Source organism: Chrysochloris asiatica, unplaced genomic scaffold, assembly GCF_000296735.1.
Source record: "Chrysochloris asiatica unplaced genomic scaffold, ChrAsi1.0 scaffold00071, whole genome shotgun sequence".
Taxonomy (NCBI): domain Eukaryota; kingdom Metazoa; phylum Chordata; class Mammalia; order Afrosoricida; family Chrysochloridae; genus Chrysochloris; species Chrysochloris asiatica.
In genome coordinates this window covers 5,820,521-5,836,138 of record NW_006408589.1, presented here as the reverse complement: position 1 = coordinate 5,836,138, position 15,618 = coordinate 5,820,521, and the positions used below count along the sequence as shown (strand labels likewise).

General features: G+C 44.1%; 1 protein-coding gene across 1 annotated transcript in view; it reads right to left on the bottom strand.

Moving 5' to 3' along the window:
* SH3PXD2B (SH3 and PX domains 2B) overlaps positions 1-15,618 on the bottom strand; it is a 215,406-nt gene that overhangs the window by 145,815 nt on the left and 53,973 nt on the right. Inside the window, exon 2 of the mRNA XM_006864810.1 lies at positions 6,962-7,042. Within this exon, the coding sequence (XP_006864872.1) occupies positions 6,962-7,042 (81 nt within the window). The remainder of the gene's footprint in view (positions 1-6,961; positions 7,043-15,618) is intronic.

Sequence of the window (15,618 nt, the reverse complement as noted above, 5' to 3'; positions counted from 1 at the left end):
AAAAAAGTCTGAACTTGGAGGGGTTCATGTCCTCAATATCATCAACACCCCGAGCTCCAGAAGAGACAGACCAGAGCAGGAAGTGGAGAAAGGCTGAAGGGCCCATTATGTACAGCTACAGATTGCTACTAAGCCATGGGTCGTTGTACAAAGCGTATGGGTTTCTGGACATAGCCATGGATACGTCTGGGATTTCACTACAACACATAAGTGGCTGTCTCTGGAGATTCTGTCCCCTCAGTGAGCTGGGTTGTCTCAAGGTCAGCGTGCGCCTTGTGCTTGCCACCAATTCCCACCTGTCCACTTCTCAGTCCTCACTGCTTCTCTCCCACCCAGGTCTGCATTTTCTCTGCCTGAACTCTCATTGGTCGGCCTGCTCTCCAGCAGGTCCCACCTCTCCACTAGGATGTGGTATGTCCTTAAGTATAGGTATGTGGAATGAATCGATGAACTAACGAATAAAAATGTGGCTAACTGGTCTGCTCAGCCACTGGATAGGAGGAGAAATCATATTCCATGCTGCAGTAGTAAGACCTGGATTGGGGCTTCAATGCAACTGGGCAAGATAATCTTAAAATCTTTCTAATTTAGAAATCAGAAAATGTTCATCAACAGGGTAGAGGTTCAAGTCCACTCAGAGGTATTGTAAAAGAAAAACCTGGTGATCCAATTTCAAAAAACCAGTCACTGAAAACCCTACAGAACACAGTTCTACTCTGACATACACAAGGTAGCCATGAGTCGGAACCAACTCCATCGCAATAGGTTTCTCAGTAACTGTGGAGAAAGGCAGCTACCATATCTTCTTCGTTACATACCCATACCATCAACATAGCTTTTGAACTGGATGGAAAACACATTCCAGTAAGTGTGCACGATGCTGGGGAGAACGTTCTGATTTCAGAAGATAATGTCTGAGGGTGGAACAATGGCAGTCGTTGGATAAACAGGGTTGGGAGAGTCTTTGGTCAGTTGCTGATGAGGATCTTACTGGGAAGCCTTACCCGCAGACAAGGCCTGCAAGAGGACAGAGACCAACTTTGGTCCTGCCACCCCCAACACCTGCCCCAGAAAAAAACAAAATAACTCCTTCCCATCTTGCTGTGGTGGTTTTCATGTTGCTAGGATGCGGAACAGGTTTCATCAGAGCGTCCAGACTGATGGAGACTAGGAAGAAAGGCCTGGTGATCTACTTTGGGTTTCCACTGCTTCACATCTACTCCTTTGCCCTTTAAATGTATTGTACATTTCTGAAATCTTTGTATTAATCTCTTGGATTTCTAATGGCAGGTTTTGTATCGTTTCAAAATTTACATCTATTTTGTCTGTTCTTGTAGTATTTTCCTGAATTCTTCTAAAGTTTTTTCTGTGTTTCCTTGATCTTTCTGTCAATCGTCTGTTGTTGTTAAGTGCCATTGAGTCAGTTCTGACCCATAGAGACCCTGTGTAGGGGTTCTAAGGAGCAGCTGGTGAGCTCGAACCGCTGACCTTGCAGTTCAAATGGCTTTGCAGTCTGGTATATTAACTCACAGAGCCACACCAGGACCCCAAATCAATCCTTTAAAGATACCTCAATACCATTATAAAAATCAGCCAATGAAAACTCTATGGGTTATAATGTCGGATCCATAACAGATCGTGAGGATGGCGCAGGATGGGGCGGGTTTTCATTGTGTTGTGTATGGGGGTCACTAAACTGGGGACCAAGTTGATGGCAGTTAACAACAATAACATAAAGACATAAAGCATAGAGTTGGGTGTTGTTGTTGTTGTGTGCTGTTGAGTCGGTTCTGACCCATAGTGAACCTGTACAGGGTTTCCAAGGCTGTAAATCTTTACAGGAGCAAAAAGCCTCATCTTTCTCCCATGGAGCAGCAGCTGGTAGTTTCGAACTGCTGACCTTAAGGTTCGCAGCCCAATTTGTAACTCGTAACCACTACGCTACCAGAGCTCCTTGTTACAAGGGTAACTGATGGCATTTTTGTGGGTACTTTTTCTTAATCTTTTACAGTAATAGTCCTACGCAGCTGATAGCATTTTTGATCCACTGGAAGTGCCAGTCTTAAAGCAGTTTCCTATTGTTTGGGCTCTTGGTCTTGATTGCTGTGACCAAAACATTGATGTAATTTTAGAACCACATGGACCTAGGAAGGGGGGGTGGGTGGGGCGGGAGTGGTGCACTTGGAGTCATCCAATTTCCGAGAAAGCAGAAGTGGAAGATGGGCCAGGTCAGTCTTGCCTCAATTGGAATGGAAAACAATTGCTCCCTGTTGGATAACTTGGGGTAGTCGTTCCTATCTCTGGTCTCAGTTTTATTCCCTGGACAATGGCTAAAAAGGTCTTCCATCCTCTGGGGGTTGTAGCTGCTGGTGTCGCTGTTCTAGATTATAACCGTTTGCTGTTGTTGTGAGCTGCCATCGAGTTGGAATCTGACTCACGGTGACACCATGCACAATGGGAACGGATAATTGTGATTTACAGGGTTTTCATTGGCTCATTTTATGAAGTAGCTTGCCAGGCTTCTTGTCCTAGTCTGTCTTAGTCCGGAAGGCTCCAATGAAACTTGTTTGACATCATAGCAACATGCATGAGGTGCACTGGCCAGGACTGAACCTGGGTCTCCCACATGGCAGGCAAGGATTCTACAATGGAACCACCTCTGCCTGACAATGCAGTGTGGACCCAGGCCAGGGAGGCTAAGAGGGGCTATGGCTTGACACTAGGTATATTCCCATTCCAATCCCAGGGCTCTAACCCTTGCACCCTCATGGGAAATGAGACTCATGACCATGTGATGTCAACTAGTCAAGGTGGGCATCATCCTCAGGCTTTTCTAAGACAAATAAGTCGTGAAACTTGGGTCATTATCATAACTCGTGACCTCTTTGCAGCTTCCTCTGCCTGAATGTCCTTCTACCCTGGAAGGCATATTGGCTGTTTTGACACCCAGAGGCCATTTCCCCTTGTTGGATAGCAGTTCCCTGACTTCCTCTGTGGTACCCCGCCCCTCTGAGTCTACAGGCATCAAAGTGATGCTGATTCTACTTTTAGTTCCTGGGCGTGGCCAGACCAATGTAACCCAAGATGGGCCAAGGATGCGCTCCTTGAACTGCTGGGTCTCTCTTCCCCTGAGCTCTCTGATCTGTTGAGCATAGCCTGAGCTCTGACCAGTTCTACAGCAGGACATCCTGCCTGAACAGTGAGAAAGCCAAGCCACGAAAAAAGACACCATGGCCCCCAGAACCAGCTGCACCTAAAGTCAAATACCCTTACACACCTCAGTTCTGTTGAGTGAATCTATGTTCTTTTCTAATAATCCATGTTGACTTGGGTTTCTGTCATCTGCAACTAAAGCTGTTCTGACTAAAACAAGATCTCATAGCCAATAAGTGGCAGAATTTGGATCAAAGCCCAGTCTGTCTGACTCTAAAGCCCAGGATCTTAACCACTATATTAAACTGGCATAATCGCATCTTCTAATCTGCATGCCAATTCCTAGCAGCCACTATGCTCATCAAATATAATCCCACCAGCTGACGTTTGCTCAGTGCTTTTGATAAACCAGAACCTACTTGCATATACATCACCACTAACGATTCACATACCATAAATTCACCTTTTTAAAGTGAACAATTCATTTAAAATCTGTCTGAACAACATCTGACTGCATATATGTCTGGGGACCCATATACTTTCTTGTTTGGTCAACTTTTCTTTGCTATTTCCTCCCAATGGATTTAAGAATCCTGGACAAGCACTGGACTGCTAACCAAAAAGTTGATGGTTTAAATCTACCAGCATTCCTCAGGAACCCTATACAGGGTTTGCTATGAGTTGGCTTGATGGTAATTAACAGCAACAACAGTGGTTTTAAAGACTTCAAACCTAGACTCTGGCATACTTGGACCATAGGCAAGTGAGGCAGAGGACAAGACTCTGGATACAGGCTCCTGGGCTCTGTCCAGTAGCCAGGTGCTAGGCTGCTACCCCAGTGTGCAGAACAGTGGGTGAGGTAGGACCCTGCTGTCTCCAGGCTTGCTTCCTCATGCTCTGCTCCTTTCCTCAGGCCTCTGTCAGCAGCTCCAGCAGTAGCAGCACTAGCAAAGAGGACAACTGGACGCAAGCTCCCATAAGATTTGAATATGGTATTTGTACAATATGGTATCTAAATCACATAACATCCTATTTCATAGTACACACTGTGAATATTAGCAAGTGCATACCTGTATTCATGTGTTTGTGCAACCATCACTACTCTTTAGTCCCAGAACATTTTATCATCCCTCAAAAAAACTTTAACAGTTTATTTTCTCTAAAAATGATGTGGCTGTCTCTTTCCATAAAGATTAGTCCTGGAAAACATTAGTTGTTGTTGTTGTTGTTAAGCGCCACTGCGTTGGTTCTGACCCATAGTGTCCCTGTAAAGAGTTTCCGAGGAGTGGCTGGTGAGCTTGAACTGCTGACCTTGTGGTTACAACTGACTTTGCAGTCCAGTGCATTAACCCACAGTGCCACACCAGGTCTACAGGAATCCCTATAGGGCAGTTCAATTCTGTCCTACAGGATCACAACGAGTTGGCATTGACTTGATGCAACTGGTTTGATTCTGATTTTTGGTGCAACCATCACCACAATGTACTTTTAGAGAATTTTCATAACTCCGAAAATAAACTCTGTCCCCATTATGCAGTCAATCCCATTCCCCTTTCCCCCAATCCCCTAGCAACCGCCAATCCTGCTTTTTGTCTTCCGGATGTACCTCCCTTAGGCATACATCATCACTTCTAACTCCACAGGAACCTTGTGAAGTAGCCAGTGGAGAAGAGCACTAGTCAGCAGAGTGGCTAACAGCTGTACTCTGGTGTCCTCCTGCCCCAGTTCAAATCCCAGTTGACATTTACTAAGCTGTTTACACATGGGCAAACAACTTAACCTCTCAGAGCCCAGGCTCTTTCACAGTATAAGGTGAGATGCTTCATGTAAGGATTGCAAGAAGCCCAGCTATTTCTATCATCGTGAACTCATGTTACAATGTGCACATTCAGGTGCGGAGAGGCTAAGGAACGTGCTGAGCCACACAGCTGACAGTGGCTCAGTCCCAGGTCTCCTGACTGAGTTCTCTGCTTTTCTCATCACGCTACATTGGCTCAACTGCTCCTCTGTGAAGTCTCCCCTCCCGCCCCATACTCTTGGAGCCAAGTTACTTCTGGAAAAAAAACAAAGACTACTTGCCAGGCAGGAGGGTGGGAGGCTGGAATCATGAAATCATCTCACTTTGGGCGTCGCAGCCACATGTGGCTGGCTTCCCTGCCCCATCTTCAGGAACAGCTGACTACAGCTGGTGTGGCCCTACTCTGACCTCTTCCAGCTCTCCACTCTAGGGTGTGGGGACAAGGCTGACTCCAGGATGGGCAAGACCTTTGGAATTTCAAGACCTTCCCACTCCAGCCCCCCATCTGGGACTATTTAAAGTTGGCGAAGCCCCGCCTCCAAACGACTCTGCTAAGAGAGGGAAGTCTGTTGCTACAGCAAACCCTGAAATTATTACTAATGATTCTGAGCAGGCAAGCAAGACTGCCTCTTAAGTTCTGGTTGAAATAAAAATGTTGAGTCAGAACAGGAGACTGGAGAGAGTTGACAAACTGTGGGCCAAGGAGATCAGTGATCAAACCCAAGTTCCAGCATTCTCAAACGATGTCAGCCTGGGCAAGCCCCCTCTGTGCAAAGGAACAGCCAATCATGGCCAATATTCATGGAGTGCCCGGGCTTTGGGGAGGCAGATCTTGTGGAATGGTCACACCGAATGTAAGATGAAAGCATTTTCATTCCTCCGGTGCAGTTGAGGACACTGGACCACAGAAACGTTAAGTTGTTTGGCTGAAGGTGACACCAAGCTGAGTTATGAAAAGGTAAAGCTGAGATGTGAATCCCTTAACCCAGGGTAACAACATTTGGGAACGTTGGAGGCAGGGTTTGATCGCAGAGTTGAAGGTCTTCAGGCCCAGGCTCTGTCAGAATAGCGACTCTGGGTACCACACACACGTTAAGTATCTTGGCACACTTGGGCCCATGCATGGTGTTGTAGAGTGGCAGTGAGGATCAACAGTCACACGAAGGCTTCCACAGACTATTCCCACTTCTCAGTCATCCCACTCCTCCAGACACTGCCGCAACAAGGACCTTCCACTCCCTGAATGAGGTATATATGTGTGTCTGTATGTGTGATGGGGTCATCAGATTCTCCCTCCTGGAGATTGGAACCATCGCTCAAGGACTCCAGTGCACTGACAACAGTGAAGGACACATGGTCTTGGGGACCGAGATGCTGTTTGGGGAGGCCTTTAAAGGACTGCAGGTCAGTGGGTAAGTGTAGGATGCTAGTCTGCAAAGGCAGGTGAGAAAGCAGTGCAGGCTCACAGCCACAGTGACAGACGCCAGGGAGCTGCCAGTTCTGGGCCCATACATCTCCCCCAACCTTCTTGTGGTACCAAAGCTAAGTAAGTGGACATTTGTTCTGTGGATATAAATGATCCCAAGGGTAACAATCAGACTTACAGCTGTTCCCTACCTGCTCTGCTCTTTCTTGGAGGTGTGTCTCTCCATATAGTCTATAAATGGAGTTCACCAGCAAATGCCATATTGTTCAGAGCACAAATTCAAAACTTGCATTCCAAAGCTACACAGAAATGATTTCCAGATCACCCTCCATTCTGAAACAGCCAGCTGATACATGTTCTTTTATATGGATGATAACTGAATATCAAAGTATAAAGCCATAAAACAATAAAGCACATGCTATGTCTCCAGAGTAATGGGCATCCTTTTTAAGTCAGGAACAATATAAAGAACATTGTGTGACCACGATGGGTGAGAACCCAGGCTCTAAAGTTCTAGGGGAAAAGAAAGCCAATGAAACCACTTCCCACACCGCCACTCACCAGACTTTGCCCCCTGTTCTTACCTGGAGGTCAAAGAACTTGCTGTAGCGCCGGTAAATGGCCTCAGTGGAGCCACTGGACCATGTGACTCGGATGATGTAGACCTGTAGGAGGGATGGAAAAGACATGCATTAACAACAAGCAAGGTCTTTCTGAGGCAGAGCACCAGATCAGAGTCACAAAGACCTGGGTTGGAACCTCAGCTATGCCACTGTCCATCTGTATGGCTTTGGACAAGCTATTTACTTTCACTGGGAATATGGTATATGAAGTGAGGCAGAAGGGAGTTCTCTGAAGTTGAAGTGTACCGTGAAGGGCATGGAGGAGTTAAGATGGCAGGAGAGGAAAGGAAAGACTACGGGTGGAGCAGGAATGATGGTGGAGCCAAGAGCAATGAGCCTGGCTATGATTTCTAACACCACTCATCTGTCAGTTTGTCGCACTGTGGTGGCTTGTGCGTTGCTGCGATGCTGGAAGCTATGGCACCGGTATTTTAAATGCTGACAGGGTTACCCATGGTGGACAGGTTTCAACTGAGCATCAAGATTAAAACACACTAGGAAGAAGGAGAGGTGGATTACTTCTGAATGTTTACTCAAAGAAAACCTTATGAACAGCAAAGGAACACTGTCAGATAACACCAGAATACTGAATACTGAAACATGATGAAGAACACCAGAATACTGACAGATACAGAGCCAGAAGATGAGCTCCTCGGTTTGGAAGGCACTCAAAATACAATTGGGAAGAGCTACCTCTTCAAAGTGAAGTTGACCATGTAGTAAAGCTTTTGGGACCTTCATTTGCTGATGGGGCACAACTCAAAATGAGGAGACTCAGCTGTAAACATCCATTAATAATCAGAACATGGAATGTTCAAAGTATGAATCGAGGCAAGTTGGAAGTTGTCAAAGAAATGGAACACATAAGCATCAATATCCTAGGCATTACTGTGCTCTGGTAGCATTGTGGTTTCGAGTTGTGCTGTTAACCTTAAACTACCAGCTGTTCCTCACAGAAGAAAGATGAGGCTTTCTGCTACTGTAAAGATTTCCAGTCTCAGAAACCCTATACAGGGTCACTATGAGTCAGAATTGACTCCACGGCACATAACCAATCAACCAAGTGAGCTGAAATAGATTAATTGGTATTGGCCATTTTGGATCTGAAAATCACAGGGTTTACTATGCTGGCAATGACAAATTGAAGAGGAATGGCATAGCATTCAAGATCAAAAAGAACATTTCAAGATCTATCTTAAAATATAATGCTTGTTGTTAGGTGCTGTTGAGTTGGTACCGATTTATGGGGACCTTAGGCACAACAGACTGAAATACTGCCTGGTACTGTGCCAATTTCACAATCATTGCTATGCTTGAACCCATTGCTCCTGCCACTGTGATAGGATTCTTACGCCTATAATGAGTCCTGGTGTGGCACCATAGGATAAACACTGGACCTCAAAGTTGGTTTGAACCTCAGGGTCAGAAGTTCAAACTCACCAGCAGTTCCTCAGAAAACCATACAGCGTAGCTATGAGTCGGAATCAACTTGACGGCACTTAACAAAAACAACAGCATAAGGAAGACCCGTTAATACCATTATTATTCAAATGTAAGCACCAAGCTCTACATTGATGATGACATTGAAGACTTCTACCATCTTCTTTAAGGAGCTCTGGTAGTGTAGTGGTTACGAATTGGGCTGTGAACCGCAAGGTCAGCAGTTCAAAACTACCAGCTACTTCATGGGAGAAAGATGAGGCTTTCTGCTCCCATAAAGCTGTGGGTCGGAACTGACTCAATGGCACTTAACAACAACAACAAAACCATCTTCTTTAGTCTGAAATGGATCAAACATGCAATCAAGATATATTGATAATTACTGGTGATAAGGATGCAAAGGTTGGAAACAAAGAAGAAGGATCAATAGTTGGAAAATATGGCCTTAGTAATAGAAATTATGCTGGAGATCACATGGTAGAACTTTGTGAGACCAATGACATTCATTGCAAATACCACTTTTTTTTTTTTTTCCTGATGTGGTAAATATCTTTTTTAAACAACATAAAAGACTCTACACACTTAAGGAATATACAGAAATCAAACTGACTACATCTGTTGAAAGAGATGGTGGAAAAGCTCCATATCATCAGCCAATACAAGGTCAGGAGCCGAGTGTGAAACAAACCACCAATTCCTCATATGCGAGTTCAGGCTGAAACTGCAGAAAATTAAAACAAGTCCATGAGAGTCAAAATATGACCTCGAACATATCCCACCTGAATTTAGAAATCATCTCAATAGCAGATTTGATGCATTAGACACTAATGACCAAAGACCAGAAGAGTTGTGGGATGACATTAAGAATATCATACAAGAAAAAAGCAAAAGGTCATTAATAATATAAGAAAAATACCAAAATGGGTGTCAGAAAAGGCTCTGAAACTTGCTTTCCAGCATAGAGATACTAAAGCAAATAGAAGATTGAGGAAGTCAAAGAGCTGAACTGAAAATTTTAAAGGTCAGCTCAAGAAGACAAAGTCAAGTATTATAATGAAATGTGGACAGACCTAAAGTTAGAAAACCAAAATAGAAGAATACGTTCAACATTTCTCAAGCTGAAAGAACTCAGGAAAAAATTCAAGGCTCGATTTGCAATCCTGAAGAATTCTATGGGCAAAATATTGAAAGATGCAGAAAGCATGAAAAGAAAATAGATTGCATACACAGAGTCACTGAAACAAAAAGAAATGGCTAATGCTCAACCATTTCAAAAGGTAACATGATGAAGAGCCAATGGTACTGAAGGAAGAAGTCCAAAGTACACTGAAGGCACTGGCAAAGAACAAGGAAGGCTCAAGGAAGTGATGGAATACAAACTGAAATCTTCAACAAACTGAGGCAGCACTGGAGGCACTCATTCATCTATAACAAGAAATTTAGAAGACAGCTACTTGACCTACAAATTGAAAGCGATCCATATCTGTGCTCATTTCAAAGAGAGGTGACCCAACAGAATAAGGAAATCACCAGACTATGTTATTAATATTATATGCAAGTAAAATTTTGCTAAAGATAATTCAAAACCGGCTGCAATAGTACATCGACAGGGACTTTCCAAAGGTTCAAGTCAAATTCAGATGAAGATGTGGAACAAGGGATATCACTGCTGATATCAAATGGATCTTAGCTAAAAGCAGAGAATACCAGAAAGATGTTTACTTGTACTTTATTGACTACACAAAGTACAAATGTGTGGCTCATGATAAGATATGGACAACATTGTGGAGAATTAGTTTTCCGAAACACTTAATTGTGCTCATCAGGAACCTGTACATAGACAAAGAGGTAGTCATTTAAACAGAACAAGGGGACACTGAATGGTTTTAAATCAGGCAACGTGTGTGGCAGGGTTATATTCTTTCCCCATACTTATTCAATCTGACTGCTGACAAATACTCTGAGAAGATGGATTATATGAAGAAGAATGTGGCATTAAGATTAGAGGAAGACTCATTAACAACTTGAGATATGCAGATGACACAACCTCGCATGCTGAAAGTGGAGAGGACTTAAAATACTTACTGAAAAAGATCAATGACCACAGCCTCAGTATGCATTGTGCCTCAGTGTAAAGAAATCAAAAGTCCTCACCACTGGACCAATAAATAACATGATACATGGAGAAAAGATTAAAGTGTCAAGTTTCATTTTGCTTGGGTCCACCATCAACACTTATGGAAGCAGCAGTCAAGAAATCAAACGACGTATTACGTTAGGCAAATCTGCTGCACAAGACCTTTTTAAAGTGTTTAAGAGTAAAGATTTCACTTTGAGGACTACAGTGTGCCTGATCCAAGTCATGGTATTTTCAATAACCTCATATGCATGTGAAAGTTGGACAATGAATAAGGGAGACCGTAGAAGAACTGGTGCATTTGAGTTATGGTGTTAGAGAAGAGTATTAAAAAGTACCATGGACTGCTATAAAAGCAAATAAATCTGTGTTGGAAAAAGTATAGCCAAATGCTCTTTAGAAGCTAAGACAGCCAGACTTCTTCTCTCAAACTTCAGACCTATCAGTAGTGACCAGTCTCTGAAGAAGGACATTATACTAAGTAAACTGGAGGGTCAGTGAAAAAAAGGAAGACCCCCCCAATGAGATGGACTGGCACAGTGGCAGCAGCAATGGGCTCAAGGGTAGTAATGACTGTGATGTTGGCATAGGACCGGGCAGTGTTTCATTCTGTTGTGGACAGGGTCGCTATGAGTTGGGAAGGACTTGACAACACCTAACAACAATGATTTGCAAATGGTTTTAGTCTGTGGATCTTTTCAAAGGCTGTTGTCACTAGAATGCTGACATCCCAAACAGAACAAAGGAGAGCAGTAGCTCAGAAGAGATTGAGGGGTGGGGAGTGGCTGGAGGCAGAAACCAGCGTGAACACTGTGAATTTAAGAGACTATTCTCCGGGTGAGAAGACATAAAAGTTGGGAACACAAATTAAGACAAGATGCTAAGTAGCCTTGAATGCCAAGTTAAGGAGCTCACTAAGAAGGACTTTTACAAAGTATAAATAAATAACATCCAAGTTGGATGTTATTTTAAGTAAGTATAGCAAAGGGGAAGGAGCTTAGGCTCTAGAGTCAGGATGCTTCTTAATTTGCTGAGCCTCGTATCTGTAAAATGACATCATCTAATCCATCCCATGGAGTCTCGGGGTGGCACTGTAGGATAAGCACTGGACTGCTAACTGCGAGTTCATCATTGGTTCAAGCCCACTCGATGGCATACAACGACAGTCCATCGCACGCACAGAGCTGTTGCGAAGATTTTAAGAGGTAAAGTTTGGTACCCAGCAGAGAGGAAAAGATTCCTGTTCTCTGATTTCCACATCACAGCCCTGAGGGCACAATGGGTTAAGCATTGGGCTGCTGACTGAGAGGTCGGTGGTTGAGACCCACCAGACGCTCTGTGGCAAAAGATGAGGCTCTGTGTGCCAGTAAAGATTGGCAGTTTTACAAACCCTAAGGACTAAGTCTACTTTGCTCTATGGGGAAGCTATGACTCAGAATCAATTTGATGGTAGTGGGGTTTTGGTCATAAAAACAGGTGATTTCAAGGCCAGGATTTGGGCATCCCAGGCCCACTCCCTTCCTTGCTTGTGCTCACTGGCTCTGGGCACTTCATGGGATCAGTCCTTCGGAGGGATGAGTCAGCCATCACCTCAGAAAGACTAATGCCCTACAAACAGGAAGCTGTGTCTCCAAAGCCACTTGAATAGTCATCGTAAGTTTCATTACAAAGAGGGCTTCAAATCAGTTTCTGTAGCCCTCAACCCTACTGCATGGAGATCGTGAATGGTTACCATTCATTCATTCATCTACACCTTTTATTGTTATTAAGTGCTGAGACACTTCTGACTCATGGCGACCCTGTATAGGATTTCCAAGTAGCAGCTGGTAGCTTTGAACTGCCGACCTTATGGTTAGCAGTCCAGTGCTGATCCTACAGTGCCATACCAGGAGTCCACAACATCTATAATGCACCATTCTATACCAGGTCTTCTGCCACACAGAGTAAGAAAGACCCTGAGCCTGCCCTGGGAGAGGAAGGCCTTAGGGTTTGTAAAACTGCCAATCTTTACTGAAACAGAGAGCCTCATCTTTTGCCACAGAGCATCTGGTTGGTATGAACCACTGACCTCTCAGTCAACAGGCAATAAACCAGTAAACATGCAGATAAATCTAAAGCTCTAAATTCTAATTAAGTATTAGGAAGAACACCAAGCATGCTCTAGTAGAGTAGGATGGTGGGGGTGGGGGTAGTCTTGGCAGGGAAAGTCTCTTTAAGGAAACAACTGAGCCCTGAAGGATGAGGAGCTGAAGAGAAGGGTGTTCCCGGCAGGAAAAAAAAGTGTGAACAACGCCATGGAGACTGGAAAATGCCCAGCATGTCTGAGGAACAGGAAGACTATTGTGTTAGGACAGAGCTCAGAGGAGGAGAAGATGAAGTGGGGAGGAAGGAGCAGCTGGGTTAGGAAGGCTTGCAGGCCACATGAGGACTCTGGATTTTATTATACTAAAGAGTTTTAAAGTATGGGAGTTATGTGACAAGATCCAATGTCTTTTTAAAGAAATATTTATATCTATATATTCCTCTGGATGCCACGTGTAAAATGGTGTAAGGAGGGGCAGGAACACCAGGAAGGGAGTTTTTGTGTCAGTGAAGGGAAGTCAGAGGGGAAAGGGACCACTGGTAACTAACTGCTGTGGAGTCTAGTCCAACTCATGGCAAACCCTATGTGTGTGCAGAGTAGAACTATGCGCCAAAGGATTTTTCAAAAATAGCTTGCCAGCCGAAGTACGGTGAGACCTAGGGACTCCTGAGCCCATGGACAAGGACATGGCCATGGAGGGCTAGAGCTGAGAGTGAACTGTCCAGTTGATATGAAGTGAGGGGATATGGACAACGGTGCCCAAACTTGCAGATAGTGCCAATTGGACCTAGCTTCAATGGCTGGATGTTCAGAAGCCGACTAGAGGAAGGAAAAGAGGAAAAACAAAACAAGTGTAAATCATTATGATCTGATGAACTTGACCTATACTTATGGACATAGTAGCTTAAAATACCAACCAAGAGGGAAAGAATCTTTACAGCAAAGATCATTCCCATCCCCTCTGTACACAGGGTTGATAGGGAGGGGCAACTTAGATATTGGCTACCTAAAATGAAGGTGCTATTAAGGCACGAAGTGACTGACTTACAAGTTTTAAAGAGGGAGTTTAGATTCAGAGTGTGCAGGGGAAAGTACAATCCCCAACTGAGTAGTTTTCATCCTGTCTAGGCAGATCTGGTGAAAGGAGATGGGGACAAGACTCTCATGATTCAATAGTGAATAATTGTTATCATAACTAATTGTGATTGCCGCAATTGTAAAGGTAGAAGTTTTGTAGTAAAAAGGGGGTGAGTGGTTGATCTTATAGTCCCGGAGCAGAGGACCCTGGGGCCATCAAGGGAAAAGAGCAGGAACGGAGTGTGAGACCTTATCCAGAGAAGCAGTGATGCCAGAGATGGAGGCAGAGATGATGACATGGAGAGATGGAGCAGCTGAGGACTCTAGACTCATGGAGGGAGAGGGGGATGTGTGCTGGTGGCCGGAGGGCAGGGTGTGCCCTTTAGCTGATTGAATGATTGTATATTCCTGAATGTTTTGGTGCACATCCAAAAAAAAAAGGGAATAGAAGCAAATACTGTTGAATGATGAAGCATGCAGGAGATTGTAATCATTGGAATGAAACGAACTGATGTTCCCCCATGTAAACTATCACTCAATTCATAACAAAAACTAACAACAAAAAAATGAGAGTGCCAGGCCTTTCTTCCAAGGCACCTCTGGGTGTACTTGAACCTCTAATCTTTCAGTTAGAAGTTGAATGCATTAATGGTTTACACATCCAGGGACTCCAAATGGGACCGCAGAACTCAGCTAACCCAATGACCCCACCATCCAGATGGTTAAACTGAGGCCTAGAAAAGGGAAAATCCCTTACTAAAGGTCCCCGTCACTGGGGATGCTGAAATAAAATGTGGGTAACTATCTATCAAGGACATTGCCAGCAGGGATTTAGAAAAAAGAATATAAAAATGAAAGATCACAAGGATTTTTTATTTTTTAAAGCATATTCCCATAAATGGGGAAAACAATATTCTGATTACACAATTCATTTTTGATCTCTTGTTTACAAGCTTGAAAGTTCTGTGTGTACGGTACAAGGATTCTGCAACAAGCCTAGTTGGTTTATTGGATTTAACAACTGAAGGAATTTCGGACGCCTACATTTTTCAGCACAGATTTAATTTTTAAGTAAGAACTGTCCAGATGCAGGTCTTTGACCTCACCCGGGACTTGAGGGCTGGTGAAAGAGCATGGTGCGGAGTCCTAACACCAGCTCTGCAGTGAGTGAGACTTACAAGTTACTAACCTCTCTGACCTAAATCCTCTCCAGACAGGGAAAATAATCTCTCTTGAGGATTAACCACAAGAATTAATGAGTCTGAAAGGACTTCCGGCACTACCCTGACCAGGCAGCTCAGGTAGGGCAGTCTTGGGGAAAAGGGGCGGAATTGAACATAGGAAACCTCTGTCTAGCAGACAGACAGCCTTTGAACAAACATAAGATCTTGTATTTCAACATTCTGAACTCGTTTTTTTTAAAAGATCAAATTACTGGGGAATTACAGGCATTTTGAGCTTCTGCACCTGCGCCAGCAAGTGCCTCTGCCCCCTGCAGACCTTGGAATGCAGGGCTACAGCAACCACACTTAGAAGGCTGCATTTCCAGAGAAAAGGAAGCATAAACAAACAAAGCCAAACAAATAGAGAGGGATTTGGCACGGCTATCAGGAAATTCGGGGTACCCACGGTACAGAGAGACTGAGAGAGGCATCTTTTATGTCATCAAATACAGACACCACCTCCCTGCAGCCATTACCCCCAGCCCTCTACTGCCCCGGCCTAGACCAGCCAAAACCAGGGAAGGACGTTACTAAGAAAGAAAACTATAGACCAATATCTCTCATGAACACAGATGCAAAAATTCTCAACAAAATCCTAGCCAACAGAATTTAGCAACACATCAAAAAGATAATACATCACGATCAAGTGGGATTCATA